Source organism: Oncorhynchus mykiss, chromosome 7 (assembly GCF_013265735.2).
Source record: "Oncorhynchus mykiss isolate Arlee chromosome 7, USDA_OmykA_1.1, whole genome shotgun sequence".
Taxonomy (NCBI): Eukaryota; Metazoa; Chordata; class Actinopteri; order Salmoniformes; family Salmonidae; genus Oncorhynchus; species Oncorhynchus mykiss.
Genome location: NC_048571.1, coordinates 23,905,841 through 23,921,722, shown reverse-complemented (window position 1 = coordinate 23,921,722; position 15,882 = coordinate 23,905,841). Strand labels below are relative to the sequence as shown.

The 15,882-nt window shown below is 43.5% G+C and overlaps 1 protein-coding gene across 5 annotated transcripts in view; it reads left to right on the top strand.

Annotated features, from left to right (window-relative positions):
• LOC110527541 (zinc finger E-box-binding homeobox 2) overlaps positions 1-15,882 on the top strand; it is a 75,503-nt gene that overhangs the window by 12,288 nt on the left and 47,333 nt on the right. For 2 of the 5 annotated variants that reach the window (XM_036983024.1, XM_036983021.1), the window contains exon 3: positions 9,789-9,794. The exons of the other annotated variants lie outside the window; for them this stretch is intronic. In XM_036983024.1, the coding sequence (XP_036838919.1) occupies positions 9,789-9,794 (6 nt within the window). The remainder of the gene's footprint in view (positions 1-9,788; positions 9,795-15,882) is intronic. 5 annotated transcript variants of the gene reach the window in all.

Below are 15,882 nucleotides of genomic sequence, written 5' to 3'. Positions count from 1 at the left end.
TGCTTCCGAATCTCTGCAGTAATGGTCAACTTTAGTGTTGTCTTTTATTGGGTTTTGGGGGGGATGGGTATGAAGACAAGCATTTGTTGTTTAGCTGGAATAGTGACTTGGAAAAATTGGTTTAGTGCAATGGATGATATTGCTGAGGATCAAAACCACTCAGTGCAGTGGTGGATATTAAACGTCAGGCTTTCAGAAAAAGTTGTACACTAACATGCACGCACACACACACACACACACACACACACACACACACACACACACACACACACACACACACACACACACACACACACACACACACACACACACACACACACACACACACACAAAGAGAGAGAACAAATGCAATTGTCGCACCTTGGGTTGTAGCAGGACACAGATGAGCAGCACCGTTATCTTCTTGAATTACTCTCCTCTATAGCCCTTAGAGAAATCGAGATAAGGATTTTGTTTGATGAAACTTTTAGTGATTCTTCGCTGCTCCAATTCTGTCTCTGCGACGTCACAAAGCAGGACGAGAATTCCGCTGTAAAATGTTTCAAATCCCCCGAGGAGCAGAGTTGAAATCCTCTTAACATATATTCTTATTAAAGGGGAAGTCAGAGATCTAGGTGACTATCATTGTTTCTTGTATTCATCTTTGCTCTCTCTTTTTTTAATCTTTCCTCCGCACGCACACATGCTTAAAATGTGTTCGCCCCTTTAACAGCCTCGGAGAAGTATGACACTTTCGCACATCTTTTTTTTTTTTTTTTTTCAATCTCTCCTTTCTTGCTCTCTATCTCCATCTCTCCCCTGTCTCTGTCTCTCACTCCCCCTCTCTCTCTCTCTCTCTGTGAGCTTTGCATGTGACAGCCAGGGCCTGACGGGTTGATGGCCGTTCGACAGGCAGCATTGAGTCAAAGTGGTGTGACGGCAGAGTTTTGTTAAGCTGGGAACAAAGGCATGGAGATGCCGGCCTGGTATTGTCTGCGTGCATATGGGCCTTGTCACAGTTCCTACGGATTTTATGCTCTGTTTACTCCTAGCCATCACCACTAATATTCAGAATGGGGTTGCCTCTTTTCTCCAAAGATATGATTATATATATACCAAGTTTTGCTGTGAATCTCTTGAGGTGCTCTTGGAAAGTCGGAAGAGCAGAGACTCATAAATATTCTCTTTTCTAGTGTTGATGTATGCTCAGAGGTTCTGTGTTTACTGCGTAGTATATATGGGTTATTTTCATGACCGGTATTACGGATTTTGTTGTTGTTTTTTTGGGGGGAATTACGCACTGTGCTCAAACTCTCTCGCAAACCAGTTTTCAAAACCCATACAAAAGCAACAAATTATAGTCGCATACACATACTGTACTTGAGCCCCTCCCTATTTCCCACTGAAGTTTTGTTCATAGAGAAGCTTCACGGCACTGCCTGTGGCTGCAGGACTCTGATGCCTCCCCTCCCTTCTCTCCTCCTCTTTATGGTCTCTGCTCAAACTGAAAGCTGCTTGCAGTGAGATTAGTGAAGGGGACGGGGAGGCAGGCAGCTAGCTGGGGGAAGGTAGACAGGGGAAGGGGGGGACAAGATGTCCGGTAGCAGACGACGCTAGCCAGGTCAGGGTGAAAGGCCTGTAGGCCCCAAGCCATCAGCCATGCCAGATATCTCCTCTCCCAATCAAATGTGGACAGTAATTCCGAACAGTCCTCTGGTCTCTAATGGGTCGGTTGGTTCCACCATTTCAAGCCATGACAGTGACTCTGACTCCGGTCTGTCTAATTCACCTCTGTGCCAAACACAGAGGTGAATAGGTGCATCTCTATATCAGTTGAGCTTGTTAGCCAACAAAGGCTTTTAGCGGAAGAAACAATACCATTTTAGGGGAACTTGCTATGTTGATGTCTTTTATTCTTTATCGTGGCAGTGCTTGTGCCATTAATATAAACGCAAGTTCCTGAGAACACAGCCTGTAAAAGTCCTCTAAGACACCAGTCTTCTTCAAACCCAATGATATTTTCATGAGCCAGTAAAGATTATGGGTCCATTCTTGTAGTACCCATCTGTGCTTTCATTTGCAACTGTCTGCTCAATGGTAAAACGGGAGGGAGTGGGGAGAATGACTTTCCTTTAGTTAAATAGTTGGAAAAGGTCGATGGAGGTAAAGATGTAGTTAAGTTTTTTTGCTTTTTTTTTATGGAGAGAAAGAGTGTGACAGAGATGCCACAATGTGTACAGACATTAGGTGTTGGGCTTGATACAGTGTAAGCACATCAGTAGCAGGGCTGCCTAGCTTCTGCTTGTCAAAATGAAGTTTTACCCCAAATACGTATTGGCAGTAATTACAGGGTTAAACAAAAATTAAGCAATCTGTAAACAGATGAACTCAGTCTCTCTGTCCAAATATATATTTTTTGTTGCAAAACAATTACAAAATTACAGTAGATAAAAATTGTTCCCTGCCTGTATTTATGCAATCAACATAACGAAGAAACAAAACAATTTAATGTGGGAAAATCATCATTCATCTGCATTATAATTGCTTCTTTTTCACATCTACACCGTGGTTAATTAAAATTGTGATTAAATGCGGCTGCGTTGCCTAAGATGTCTTCCCCCCCTAAACAGGTGGTACAGAATTTAAAAGTAAAGAGAAAAACGTAATTAGCATTGGAAATTGAGAAATTGCCTGCAAGAATCGGTGTTAATTTCAGTCACTGATGAGGTAATTTATAAAAGGAGCAGCACTGCGGAGACTGTGTAAACTGAGATTGCCATCCTCCTCCTGTCTGCTCTTCCCTGTTCCCAGCATGCAGCTGAAGCTGTTTGCAAAACACTGAACCTATTTGGAATTCAGTCTTCGTTAGCATCATTTTAGCAATTCCTCTCGGCTGCTACTGATAAAATAAACACCAGAGATAGGAACATGTGGCATTTGAAAGGTCTTTTAGGTGTTCCCCCCCCCCCTGATAAATCCATCAGAAAAGCAGGGCGCATGGAATAAGGTCATGTGTGTGGCATTAGGATAATGGAAGACTTGTCCAGTTGTAAAAACAATGGGTTCTCTCCATTGTCCGGTTCCATCCCACAGTTTCTTAGCAGCACCACACATTGGGATGGAGCTCTTTGGTCAGGTTCCAGAACCACTTGTTTTGGTTCCAGAACTCTACGGTCAGGTTCCAGAACCACACGATTTGGTTCCAGAACTCTATGGTCAGGTTCTTGGCCTCAGTTACGACCTCAGTCCGATTTCCAGAGAAATCCATGGAAGGAGCAGACTACAGGCTAGCTACTGATGGCCTGTACTTCTGCATATGTTGTCTGTTAATGAACTACGTGTTCGTCACTTGACTGACCTTGTGACGTCAGCACTGGCATGAGAGGGATATCAAATGTTACATGATGTTCCTCACAATATCACTTTTTTGATTGTGGTGTTTTGTGATATGACACAAGTTTGTCAGTTTGGGATAGTGGCAACATTTACTCAGGTGTGTGCCTTATGATACCCCTGCACATCAATCTCTAGGCCTCACCACACACTCATTCACTCACTCACTCACTCACTCACTCACTCGCTCACACACACGCGCACACACACACACACGCACCTCCCTCCCTTTTTTCTCCATCCTCTGGTGCACTCAGCGAGCGAGCCACAACTTTTACAGATATGTGACAAATTGTTGTGCTCTTCCTCATGTTTGACATCCTTGCTGGGATTGCATGTTTTATTTTTGTTGTTGTTTGGCTGCATCCTGAGACCCAAGGTGGCTGCTACTGTACAGCATGTCAAATGTTGTTAACATGCAAACATTTATCTTTAAAGCCCCTTGCGCACTATGGCTGGGGGGTGTGCATGGCTGATTGTGAGGAGAGAGCAGCGAGCTTTCCCTGAGTAGAAAGGCAGAAAGTGCCCCCCTTTCATAAACGCTGCACCACCTCCCTCCTCTCCCTCCTTCCGTCCTCCTCGCCTCTCTTCTTCGCAGAATATCCCTTTATTATTATTTTTGTATTTGATTATTTTCAGAGTCACTCTGCTGAACAGGTCAGGCAGTATCTGACAAGGTATTTCATAGTTTTGTGAACCCTCACCAGACAGATTGTTCAGTGCAAGTGTAGTGTAACTGAGCCATTGTTGCCACTGGAGTGTGGCAAATAAGATCCAGGACAGATTTTTTTTTTCTCTGAATCTTTTTTTTGGGGGGACTTCAAGAATGTAAGATAGCAAAACAGATTTGTTGTGGGTGGAGATGAGGGTGGGAGGGAGTGGGCCTAGCCTTTCATATTATGCCTAGCTACCTTGCCTTGGTACAGTACATTCCACATATGTCTACACACCGGGTAATGTAGGTACAACATTGTAAAAACTTTCCCACCTTTTTTTTCTTCTTTTCGATGTGATACAGAGAAGGTAGAAACCCACAAACATGGTGTATTTCTGGAGATACCGTTTCTGGAGATAGCGTTTCTGGAGATACCGTCTGAGCTATCACTTCACTCCTCGTGGAAGGTGCCTGGGACACAGCGGGTGTGAAAATGGACGCAAAGGAACACAGTATCGACAACCAGATGGATGTTAAATGTTTAGAGGGTATAGGGGCACATATTGAGGGAATTGTATGGTGTGATTGAGCAACAAACGAAATAATCCCAATCAGTTTATTGGATGTATTATTTGCTGTGTCATAGATTAGCATTGAACTTGTTGTGAGCAGATAAAGATGAGACATTAGTATTGAATTCAGTTTTTCCTAGGCGGGCAGCAAGGCAGGGTAAGCAAGGAGGGGGTGTTGACTAGGATGTAAAAAGGCGGGTATGCCTCCCTTACCCATATGTAAAGAGAAGAGGGAGAGAGCTTCTTTCTGATATTCTCCTAAACCCTAAGGGAGTAACTCGTCTTCGGTGCGTAATATACAGTGAGAAAACAATCCCTAATGTCAGGGAAAACCTCGAGTTTGTTTATGTGCGCTTAATGTGAGTCTGTCCGCCTGGGAACCGCCGCAAATGGGGGAAGTATGCGTGGATTTCACAGGTAACGGGATTACGTGGGCACATAATTGATCCATTTGGGGGGAAAATGACAGCGCTCTAAAGAGGGCTAGGCTTTGGAAATGGAGTTTATGAAACAGGCATTCGTAAATTCAAAGGAATCAATACGTCAATTTTATTACGTCTCCAGGCCAGATGGGCTTTAAAGGCACAGTGTCTCCGCTATTTGTATCTTTGTCTCTGTGTCTCTCAGTGTGTCACAAAGGTCCTCAGTGGCCATTTTGTTGTTGATATTCTACTATAGGGTGGGGGGAAGCCAGGTCACCATGGGATCCAATATCCCTGGCCGAGCACATTCATCCAGTGAAATATGTTTGTCAATGCGGTAGTTGACTTGTGAATATTATTCTTAAGAAGAAGCCATTTAGTGAGACCGGCAAGAACAATAAAGTATTTTCAAAGCTTGCTCGCCCGTAGTCATCCATTTATAAGGTGAGGAAAGTCGATTGACAGCATTCTTCATTTTCATCACAAAAATATTCCCATTTAATTTAAATACAAATGAACAAACAGCATCCCAGCTAGGAGAGATTTAATTACCCAACCCGCTAAAATGCTAATGAATAATGCAGTAAAGACTGATGCAAACGGAGAGAAATATAAGGCCATAGATGTTTTCTTAACCGGAAAAGAGAGGAGAAAAACGGGTTCCAAATCTCATCATGCCTAAGATGCTGGCTTGCCTGCTCTCATTCCATGCAGGTGGGAGAAAACCAGAGGAAAAAGATAAATAAATGAGAGAAGAAAAAAAAACTGGGCATAATTATAAGTCCTAGTTTTCTTGGCATTTGTAATACGCTCCCTCCTCTCTCTCTTCTCTCTCTCCTCTGCCTCCCCTCTCTCTCTCTCTCCTCTCTCTCTCCTCTCTCAACCTCTCCCTCCTCTCTCTCCTCTCTCCTCTCTGTCCTCTCCCTCCCCTCTCTCTCTCCTCTCTCTCCCCTCTCTCTCTCCTCTCTCTCTCTCCTCTCCCTCTTCTCTCTCTCTCTCTCTCTCTCCGCTCTCTCCTCCCTCCTCTCTATCCACCATTATAGTAGTTCATTTTCGCAGTAAAGTAAATAATAAGAAGTTGGTGATGCTTGCCTTTTTAATTCCTTTTTCCTCCTTTTTTGTTCTGTTCACTGACTGACATCTGCTATCAATGCTAAGCAGGTGTTTCTGTGTAAACAGACGTGCCCTGTTTGTGTTGCGCCATCCTCGCTACTGTGCACCCAAATGAGCAACGTGATTAAGAATCCTGTAAATTTTTGAAAGGAAACGGATGGCTGCCCGGCTAGAACATAATTACACCGCGCCGACATCCGCAGCTCACCGCCGAACGAAGCCAGAGCCAAAGAACAGCACCAAAATTAATAATATATAATAGCATCTTTCTTGTAATTCATAAATGAAATAAAGTGAAGGGGAGTATCTGCTGATAAGGTTTTTTTGGGGGGTGGGAGGAGGAGGAAGAAGGAGGATGGGGGTAATTTTCTGAGATTGAGTGAAGATTATAGCCTCGGTGATGCGTAACTCAGCCCAGGCGTGTTTAGAAGAGCTTGAAAGACCTTTTTTTTTAAAAAAAAAAGAACTTTTGCACAGTTCTTTCAGCTCATTTATTTACCAAATGAGGCCTCCAAGAAATGTTCTCTTCGGTTTCATCATTACAGATCTTTATTAGTGCTATTTGATCATCCATGCTACTAAAATGGATGATTTGGCTCTGAAGTTTCAGCTTTCATCCAGTCAACCTTCTGTCTGTCGAGTTATCATGTGATGTAGTCGTGGTAAAGCACACGGGTTAAATGGGCTGCTTTTGTCGTTGTTTACTCTCTTCATCCAATCAGAGACAAGCCGCATTCATGTCACCATAGAAGCGGAAGCAAAGTGAAACAAGAAAAGCTGTTCATAATAAAAGAAAGAAAGTGAGGAAGAGGAACGTCCCCCCAACAATTCATGGAGTTGTAATCTGTCATTTCTTACACTTTGCCTTTTTTTGTATTTCCCATCTCATTGTTGGTCGCGCTCTGTGTTCGCACGTCTTCCGGAGATAAACATCACTTTCCCCACAATGGCAACCTCTCTGGAAGACTGAAAACGGATCACAATCGCAGGTTAATCTATGGAAAAGGACACGAAACTGACAAAACGGTAGAAAATGATATACTCGGGGGGGGGGGAGGGAGAATATTGAGAATAGAATATATTGAGAATAGCAGTTGTTCGAAAGTGGGTAGGGATGGTATAACATCTTGAAATTCCACTTAGTTCCAAATGTGACGTTGATAAAACGGCACGACTGAGAGGCCGATGTTCTGGGGACAAATGCGGTGCGCTCGATTTCTTCATGCTGATCTTTTCTCTTTTCTTTTCTTGGACTGAGTGAATAAAGGGTATCTAAATAAATAAAAAAAAGAATTCTGTCACAGGAGATGTTGCATCTGAAATGTGTTGGAGTGGTTTCTCTGGGCGGGATCAAATGGTCAGTTCTCTGGGAGGAGAGGGAAATGAAGGTAGCTTGACACACTGACAGATTGAAAACCTTGCAGGGGCAATGTTGACAGTTATCCAGGTTTTTTTTTCTTCTTCTCTCCCCATCTCGTTGGAAGCAAAGCTGCACTCCCTTTTACATCCCATGTTCTCCTGATAATACAAGGTAACTACCACGGGCATCATAGATTTAGCATTGCCAGTGCAAAAGATACCCCAGCAGCATACTCAAAAGGATCCCGTCGAAGTGCCCCATTGTAGTACCTTGTATTTGGAATCTATTATCAGTTGGATGCCATGTTTATTCACAGTGTGAGTCCGAACTTCCGCCTCTGGCTAAATGCTAACTAACCTTCCGTCTTGCCAAGCGTCATCTCCTTGGTCAGTGGTCAGTGGAAGTGTTGTGGTTGTGGAAGGTGTGTCTCCCTGTAAACACACTTGTAAGGGAGCCTTCACTTGCTCACTTCTATTTCTTTCCCCTTTTAATCAGAGGCCTGAGATTACATCCTCCATCCTCCCTTTCGGAAACATGATAATTACACTCCTCTGTGAACACAGAACCCTGTCCTGTTTGACGTTGTTGGCACTCTGTGAGACTGGGAGGGACAGGCCCAGATGCTGACAATTATATTTGAGAAATACACGTACACTGTACACACACACACACACACACACACACACACGGGCTACTTTAGGACCTTTCCCCTTGTCTCGTCTAGTATGTAACATCTCAAATAGTAGTTGTATTAGACTGGTTTGGTTTTCAACTAATGAGGGTATTTGTGTATTTGTATAGGCATCAACATCACTACCTATATTGCAATATGACAAATCCAGTTGGATTCACTGAGCTGTGATCCTTTGATGCTGTCCTTGTATAAAGGAGGACCTGTACTGATAGAATAGAGAGACAAAAAATATCATATACGAGCACTCTCTTTTGTCCTGGGTGAATTGAGATTGCTCCTTGTTTACCTCGGCCAGCTGCTGTGAGATGATTTGCGCAGGTCGGGGTCACCACAAGCTACTCTGAGGACAATTTGCTGAATCAAGAGGGTGATTGTGTCTGGTGCCAGTCAGTCGCAATTAAGGACAGGATCAGGGTTAGGCGGCAGGCCTCCAGCCCCCCAAGCCCCTGTGCATGTCATATCTTATGGCCCCGGCCCCATACAAACCAGCTCACCTGAACATAATCGCCCCAACAGCCAGCGCGATGCAAATGAGCCCCCCGAGGTTAGCGTGGGAAAAGAAGCAGTGTCGCAGAGAGCTAGGTGACCCACTAGGCGGGGGGGGGGGGGGGGGGGGGGGGGGGGGGTCTGCATCAGGAGAGGCCTTTGTTTCTGGACTGCCCACGTTAAAAATAGTCCCCCTTTTTTAGCCTGGCTGGCTAATGCAATGCAGGCGGGGAGGGGGAAAAAAAGTTGGTGATATATGGTTTGTTTTAACAAAGGGAGGGGTGTGTGTGCAGATTTGTGTGTGTGTGTTGGTTGGGTGGGCGTGTGGATGGATGGAGGGGAGAATATTGCCTCGGTTCGTGGCTGTTTCTTTTACGATGCTGTTTCGTGTAAGGATCATCAGAAATAAGGCCCTGGTCTCCTTGTTCAGCCTCAGTAGATTCAATAGTGACTGCCAAGCCAGATTGAGGACGTTTGGATGAAACGAGAGACTGTGAAATGTGAACACTAGGCTGTAAACAGGGACTCCTGTTTGACACTAAATCTAGGTTAAATGCAAATTAAACAGGAGTACCAGACAGCAGTAATTAACATGTTACTTACAGTATATATACGTGCTGTGGCCCAGAAGGAGTTATGAAGAGATGGTATTTTCTGCATTTACCCATAAAATCAATCTATAGGACAACAAATGACTATATTGCATCAAATAGTGTCTATGACAAAACAATTACTCACACTTACTATTAAGGAATAATATCAAAAGAATAACTCACACTTGCTCTTCCAAGTGCCATGCTCATTTGACGAAGCTAAGAGGTCATGGTAAGGAATTAGCCAAATACACAATGTCTGTTTAGACCTGTATGGCATCATCACCTATCATGACCTTACCACATAACCTGCAATGACTCTCTCTTGTCGTGTGCCTTTCTGTGTCGCAGTTAGTCAGTACAATGTTGTGTGTTGCATCGTTTGTTTCCTTATTTCCAAAGGAAAGTGTTCATTCTTTTTTGGTCTCAATAACATGACCTATGACACTAAACGAGTCCATGTTTTCTCTCTTCTTTTCTTCTCGGTGCTGTCCAACTTGCTGTGGGGTGCGTTCGTCAAGAAGCAGGTAAAGCGCTGTCAAGTGGTTGATGTTGTAAATGAAACAAACACAAGTCAAACGGTCAACTTTTGTGAACTTCCTTTCATGCAATGAAAGTGTGCATGATTTTTTTTTTTTTTTTAGTAACACGATTTTATGGAAAATATGCTCCCCTAGATATTTGAATATGACATGCATCCACATAGAAAACAAATAGCTCTGACAATGCCCTCTTTAAGAAAAATGTACTGTGTTCTCCTTTGTGTGGTTGTACTGTCTGTACTGTGTGTGGTTACAAACACCTTGTCTGAAAAACTTTTCTTACAAGGCAGCGTATTGCAATATCCCTCTCTCTATACAGTACACTCTCGCTGACGCACTAATGCTCATCTACCTTAGTGATTATTTATTGGCAGTTTCTTCTTCTGGCGTTATTCTCTTCCCCATTTCCTCTTCTCCTCTCCCTGCCTCTTTATCACCATTCTAAATAATTTCTACCAATAAGGAGCTTTTCTCAGCATGCACAGAGCTCTCAGCTTCCACTCATCAAACTTTAATCGAAGCCGCATTTTAGTTTTTGAATAAAGCACACTTAAAAAATTTTAGATGCAAATTATTTTGCATTATTCATGCTCCTGCACGTCCTTGTAGATTTAAACATTTCCGAGGCCACCTTGATTCAAGTAATTACCTAGGCTACGGCTCCCTCCGTCATGAATAAGGTATTTCCTACAAGCAAAGTATGCGCCTGATGAGCTTTTAAAGTGGCTTTACACCGAACTTGTGTATTGCTTCTTGTGCATGAGTGACTCGAACATGCATCGCAATCCGTCTCAGGTGGGGAATACTGGCAGGGCAGCCATGAGTGACAGCAAGGAGCGAGGGGTCTCAGAGAGCTGAAGCCGGGGCCTCTTCTTCTCTCTCTTTCTCTAGCTCCCCTCCACCACCCCCCCCCCCCGCCCCACCCCACCTCTGTCTCTCTCTCTCTCTATTCAACCCCATCTCTTTCTCTCCCTCAAGTCTCTGCCCCTCAGCCCTCTGTATCTTTATCCATTTCACTCTGAAGGCTCCCAAAGTGTTTTAGATCTTACAGCCTTAATACCTATCTTTAAGCCAGCGGCTTTGGATCTCTCTCTGACATACAGCGGGGAAACTAGCAGCTTTCTCTGATTTACCTGAGAAGCCAGGAAAGATCTTCAGAAATAACACTGGGCTTTGTTGGGCAAGCCCTATGTATCTGAGTGTATTTGTATTGCCTTTCTGGCAAAAGATAGCAGGAAGCCTCTCACACTAACATCTTTAGAAAAGGACTAAGGAGTGACACGATTCACCATGAATGACTCTAAAGTCATTTCAAAACTAGGTTGTAAGGAAATATGAATGTATCCGACTTAGGTATTGACTGACAACTGAGATCAATTCTAATTTGCCTTCCAAATTCTTTTAAATGAAGATGTCCAGATTCCGTGTAAAGTCATTTGTCCCGAAAAACCTGAAAGAAGTTATATAGCCATTGTGCCAAATATAAGATTGCACACGTTCTCCTGTACACATTATGCGGTAGTCCTGCTAAAAGCATTGAGATGTTTATAGATGCATAAAAAATGAAGGAAATTAAAGCAAGTACCATTAGTCCTAAAAATGACTCAAAATCTGTAAAAACAGTCAAACCGCAGAACAGTAAAAACATGGGTTTGTTTGGCAAGATGGCGAAACGATACAGGATCACGTTTCGCAGAAAGGAGTTCCTCTGGCTTCTGGAAGGAAAATAAAGTCGTTGACACTGTGACTCGATCATCTTTACTACCCAGCAGAATAATTAATATTTAAACATTCTAATAATGTAGCTTGCCTTTGCCTTGCATGCACTTTTAAGCAAAGCAACAATATTTTTCACCTGGGGTAACACAACGATTTCTCTTCCTGCTGTGTGCAATTTCCCTTTCTAATGTTTTGTGGAGCTTCCAACTACCATCGTGCATCTATTCATCCCCCAACACACTTTTGTGATTTTTGTATTATTTTTTTCCACTCCAAAAATGTATTCATGAAGATAAATATATTGAAATGAATTTCCCTGTCCGTGAGAAAGAAACTGTTCAGACCCGCTTTTCTGACTGCAGAATATTCCACAGAGAACCAAGTAATGATTTATCAAATCTAACATGTTGTGAGAAGTAATGTTGAGAAACACATAAGCAGGGGAGTTTCGCTTGTTTGAATATCTCAAATAAAGCACTGAATAATGCTGACATTAGCCTATATATATATATATATATATATATATATATATATATATATATATATATATATATATATATATATATATATATATATATATATATATATATATATATATATATATATATTTACATTAAAGTATGTTATTAATGTAGAAGGTCAAGTCTTAGGTCAAGTCTTAGGAGCTTGGTACCTGGCTCCTTCACATGTTCTCCTCTTTTCCAAACATCTAGGTGTCTCTCAAAACTCACCAGTCTCAACCAAACAGAAATCCTGCAGTAATTACCAAACATCTAGGTGTCTCTCAAAACTCACCAGTCTCAACCAAACAGAAATCCTGCAGTAATTGCCAAACATCTAGGTGTCTCTCAAAACTCACCAGTCTCAACCAAACAGAAATCCTGCAGTAATTACCAAACATCTAGGTGTCTCTCAAAACTCACCAGTCTCAACCAAACAGAAATCCTGCAGTAATTACCAAACATCTAGGTGTCTCTCAAAACTCACCAGTCTCAACCAAACAGAAATCCTGCAGTAATTACCAAACATCTAGGTGTCTCTCAAACTCTCTGGGGAAAACACAAAACAAATGTCATAAAAGAAAATTAGGCAGTTGAGTGTATTCCTGCAGGAACACTATGCAAACACTATGAACAGCTAGTCAGTGTAGGTATGTGTGTGTGTGCGTGTGTGTGTGCGCGTGTGTGTGTGTGTGTGCGCGTGTGTGTGTGCGTGTGCGTGTGTGTGTGTGCTGTCACACAAAATGCTTTACAGATGCCTCCAGGTTTTGTAATTGATCATGAAAATGAATTGCGGAATTGCTGAGGCTGAATTGAACGGCATAAATAAGAGTTATGTGTTTAGCCTGTTCCCCTCTTGGTTGATGTGTATCCATGTAGTCTAGCAAGCACTGGTGGGGGGGGGGGGGGGGGGGGGGGGGGCAGACAGGGGGTTGAGGCTTAAGAAGCAATGGCTATTTTGCTGAGTACAACACACATTGTCTACGCTCACTGAAGCAGTAGACTATCTTTGGGGGAAAAAAAGACTCCTGTTTATGAGTACATCAAACAGGGAAAACTTTAAGACCACGGGATTGCTGGCTAAGGTGTTTGTAAGAACCAAGCCCGAAGACAACAGTTATAGCCTATGTTAGGTGTAGAAGCACCTTTTTTCCTGTCCACCTCTTTGATGGGGAAGGCTACATGTTGTAACCAATTGAAATCCAACAGTGGTTAGTTTCACCTTATGTGTAACGAAGACGGAGGGCTTTATAAAAAGTCCAACAGAACCCAACTGTTACGAATCCACTTTATCCAGAAGTCCAGATTTTCCCTGTTACCCCCTCTACTGCTGCGCCCCAATCCCAAAGCCCCCCTCCGAACCAATCGCAGCAGTCCTTTGAAAATTGATAGCTCATCTTAAACTGGGTGTGACAGAGCAAGGGCAGAAGGGGGCAGTTCATCAGTGCCCTCCAGGCGCGGAGTCATACATAGCTGCTAGGAACGCCAGTCAGAGATCAGGAGCACAGACACTTGGAGGTGAAACCTGAAAAGATTTATAACGAGAAGGTAGCAGTTTAAGGCCACAGCGTGAGCAGGAAATAAACCATGCTGTGTGAGGAGGAGGATGAGGGCTGGGAGACCACTGCCACTGAAAGACAGAGGTCTGCTCTGCCTCCAGAGAATCCACCCACCCACCCAACCACCCGCCAGCCCCCACCCACCCCCTTCAATCCTCTAGAATAATAACCCTCCTCACCCCGGCCAGCCAGGGAACACCTTTTTAAAACTTAATTGATTCCTTTAAAAGCTGCCTCTGCTGCCACATTATATTACTCGCCGGGAGAAGTGCCTTATGTCAAATTACCTTGCCATTCTGCATTTTCCCCATCTGACTGCGACAGACATTAGTGTAGGACTGTCAAGAATTCTGTCTAGACTGGGGTAGGATTTACACTGTGGCTTGGACCGCATGACATTCAACAATTAGATAGAGTCATGTCTAATTTAAGAGCGCTTTACTTACAGACCCACAACAGTCAGGTCAGGTTGAACCCTAGCAGGTGTGAACCTATCTACGGTAAGGCCATAAGGGACTTCAGGTTTAAAGAAAACCTTTTGCTTGGACAATATTTGTAAGCTTTTTAAAAAAAAAATATCTCTCCCAAGATAGACTGTAAGTAATATTCCCTTATTGTCAAAGATGGATCAACGGTTTTAGGGAGTAAGATCATATGGGAGACGACGTTTGTCCAGCTCTGACTACTATAGAGGAGCGCGATCAAATCAAACCATCCAATGTGAGTGTTACTCCGGGAATGTAGACACAGCCTTTCCATGTCTGTTGTTTGCCATGTGTGGACGGTGGACGACGCCCATCTGGTCTTAATCAATCAGGGCTCATCCTATCACTGAGTCTCGCTGGGCTCCCAGCTGTAATAACACACAGCTTCATCTCAGGTCACTTCAGGCATGGGTCAGATCCTACGAGATGACCATGAAGAGAGAGGGTGGGTGTGGAGTCCTAGTCCAGACTCCATCAGCCTATTGTAAGGCCAAGACAAAAAAGAAGCGTTTAGAAAGTGCAGAAATAGAAAGTGGTTCGGCTTGATCTAGAGTGTAGACTGCTAAACAGGCCCAAGTCAAAATGGAAGCGCTAGGTATTTTGTTGTTCTTTTTAGTGGTAAGGATTGCAGAGATCAAGAGTTTTTCCACTGTTGACGTTTAGTGGAAACGGTCAGCCTTGGGGGAAGAGGAAGATACTCTGCATAACAATACCTACATCTGTCCCCTGTTTTGTTCTCTGTAATATCTGGGGTCTCTTTGTGACCGGCGCTGTCGGGGCAACGGGACTAGACATTTGGGGGGGGGGGGGGGGGGGGTCTGTTGTTGTAGGAGTGAGAGAGCTTGTGACTTGAACGCCCCTGTGACACAGCCTTTGTTTTGCTTAGATATTTGATCCTCTTAGCTGTTCAGGGTGCCCCCCGCTTCACCTCCCAATACCACTATACCGCCACACACCAAATGCACAGTCACGCTCTCCCTCTCTCTATGTTGATCTCTCTCTCTCTCTCTCTCAATCTCCCCCTCTCGCTCTTACACACACACACACACACACACACACGCGCACACACACACACACACACACACACACACACACACACACACACACACACACACACACACACACACACACACTCACACACACACACACACACACTGAAACTCATTACACTCCTATTATAGTCCCAGTTTGTTGTAGCCTCTCTGACTGGTATGCCCTGATGTCAGATTTGACACACTTTGTGATGGAGCAGGACTTGTTAAGGTCCAACGTATTTCCTTATTTTTTTCATTTCTCAGAAATTGTATTGAAGTGAAACAAAGTTAGTGCAATAGGGCTCTGGAGAGTACATTACAGGGTCTTTATTGTTTTGAAGCTGAGGTCATCTTTCTAGCCGAGCGTATGTGAGACAAAGGCCAAGCGTTTATTACTGGGCTTTGTGTGTGAAAGGAAACCCACTCCAACATTGTTTGATGGTCAAATGATCCTTTAAAAGATAGCGGGAGTAATATTCTACTCTAGCACTGCATTGGGAAAACCATTGGCTAGCTCACTTGGCTAGCTGTGTGGTTTTCCTAATAAGCCTGTTAATTCTAGTCTGAAAAAAGTTGCTTGTTAGTAAAGGCTGGTTTATGCTTCATATTGACATTTTGAATCCGGAGTGCATTTTGAATTCCGAGCTTGAACTTGTCATAAAAGAGACGTCAGACTCAGCTGTGTGACTTTCCCCCCCCCCCCCTTTCTTTCTGTATTCTAAAACGGGGAAGTGTTCTTCAAGCGTGTACACAATTTTATATGAATATGTTTGACT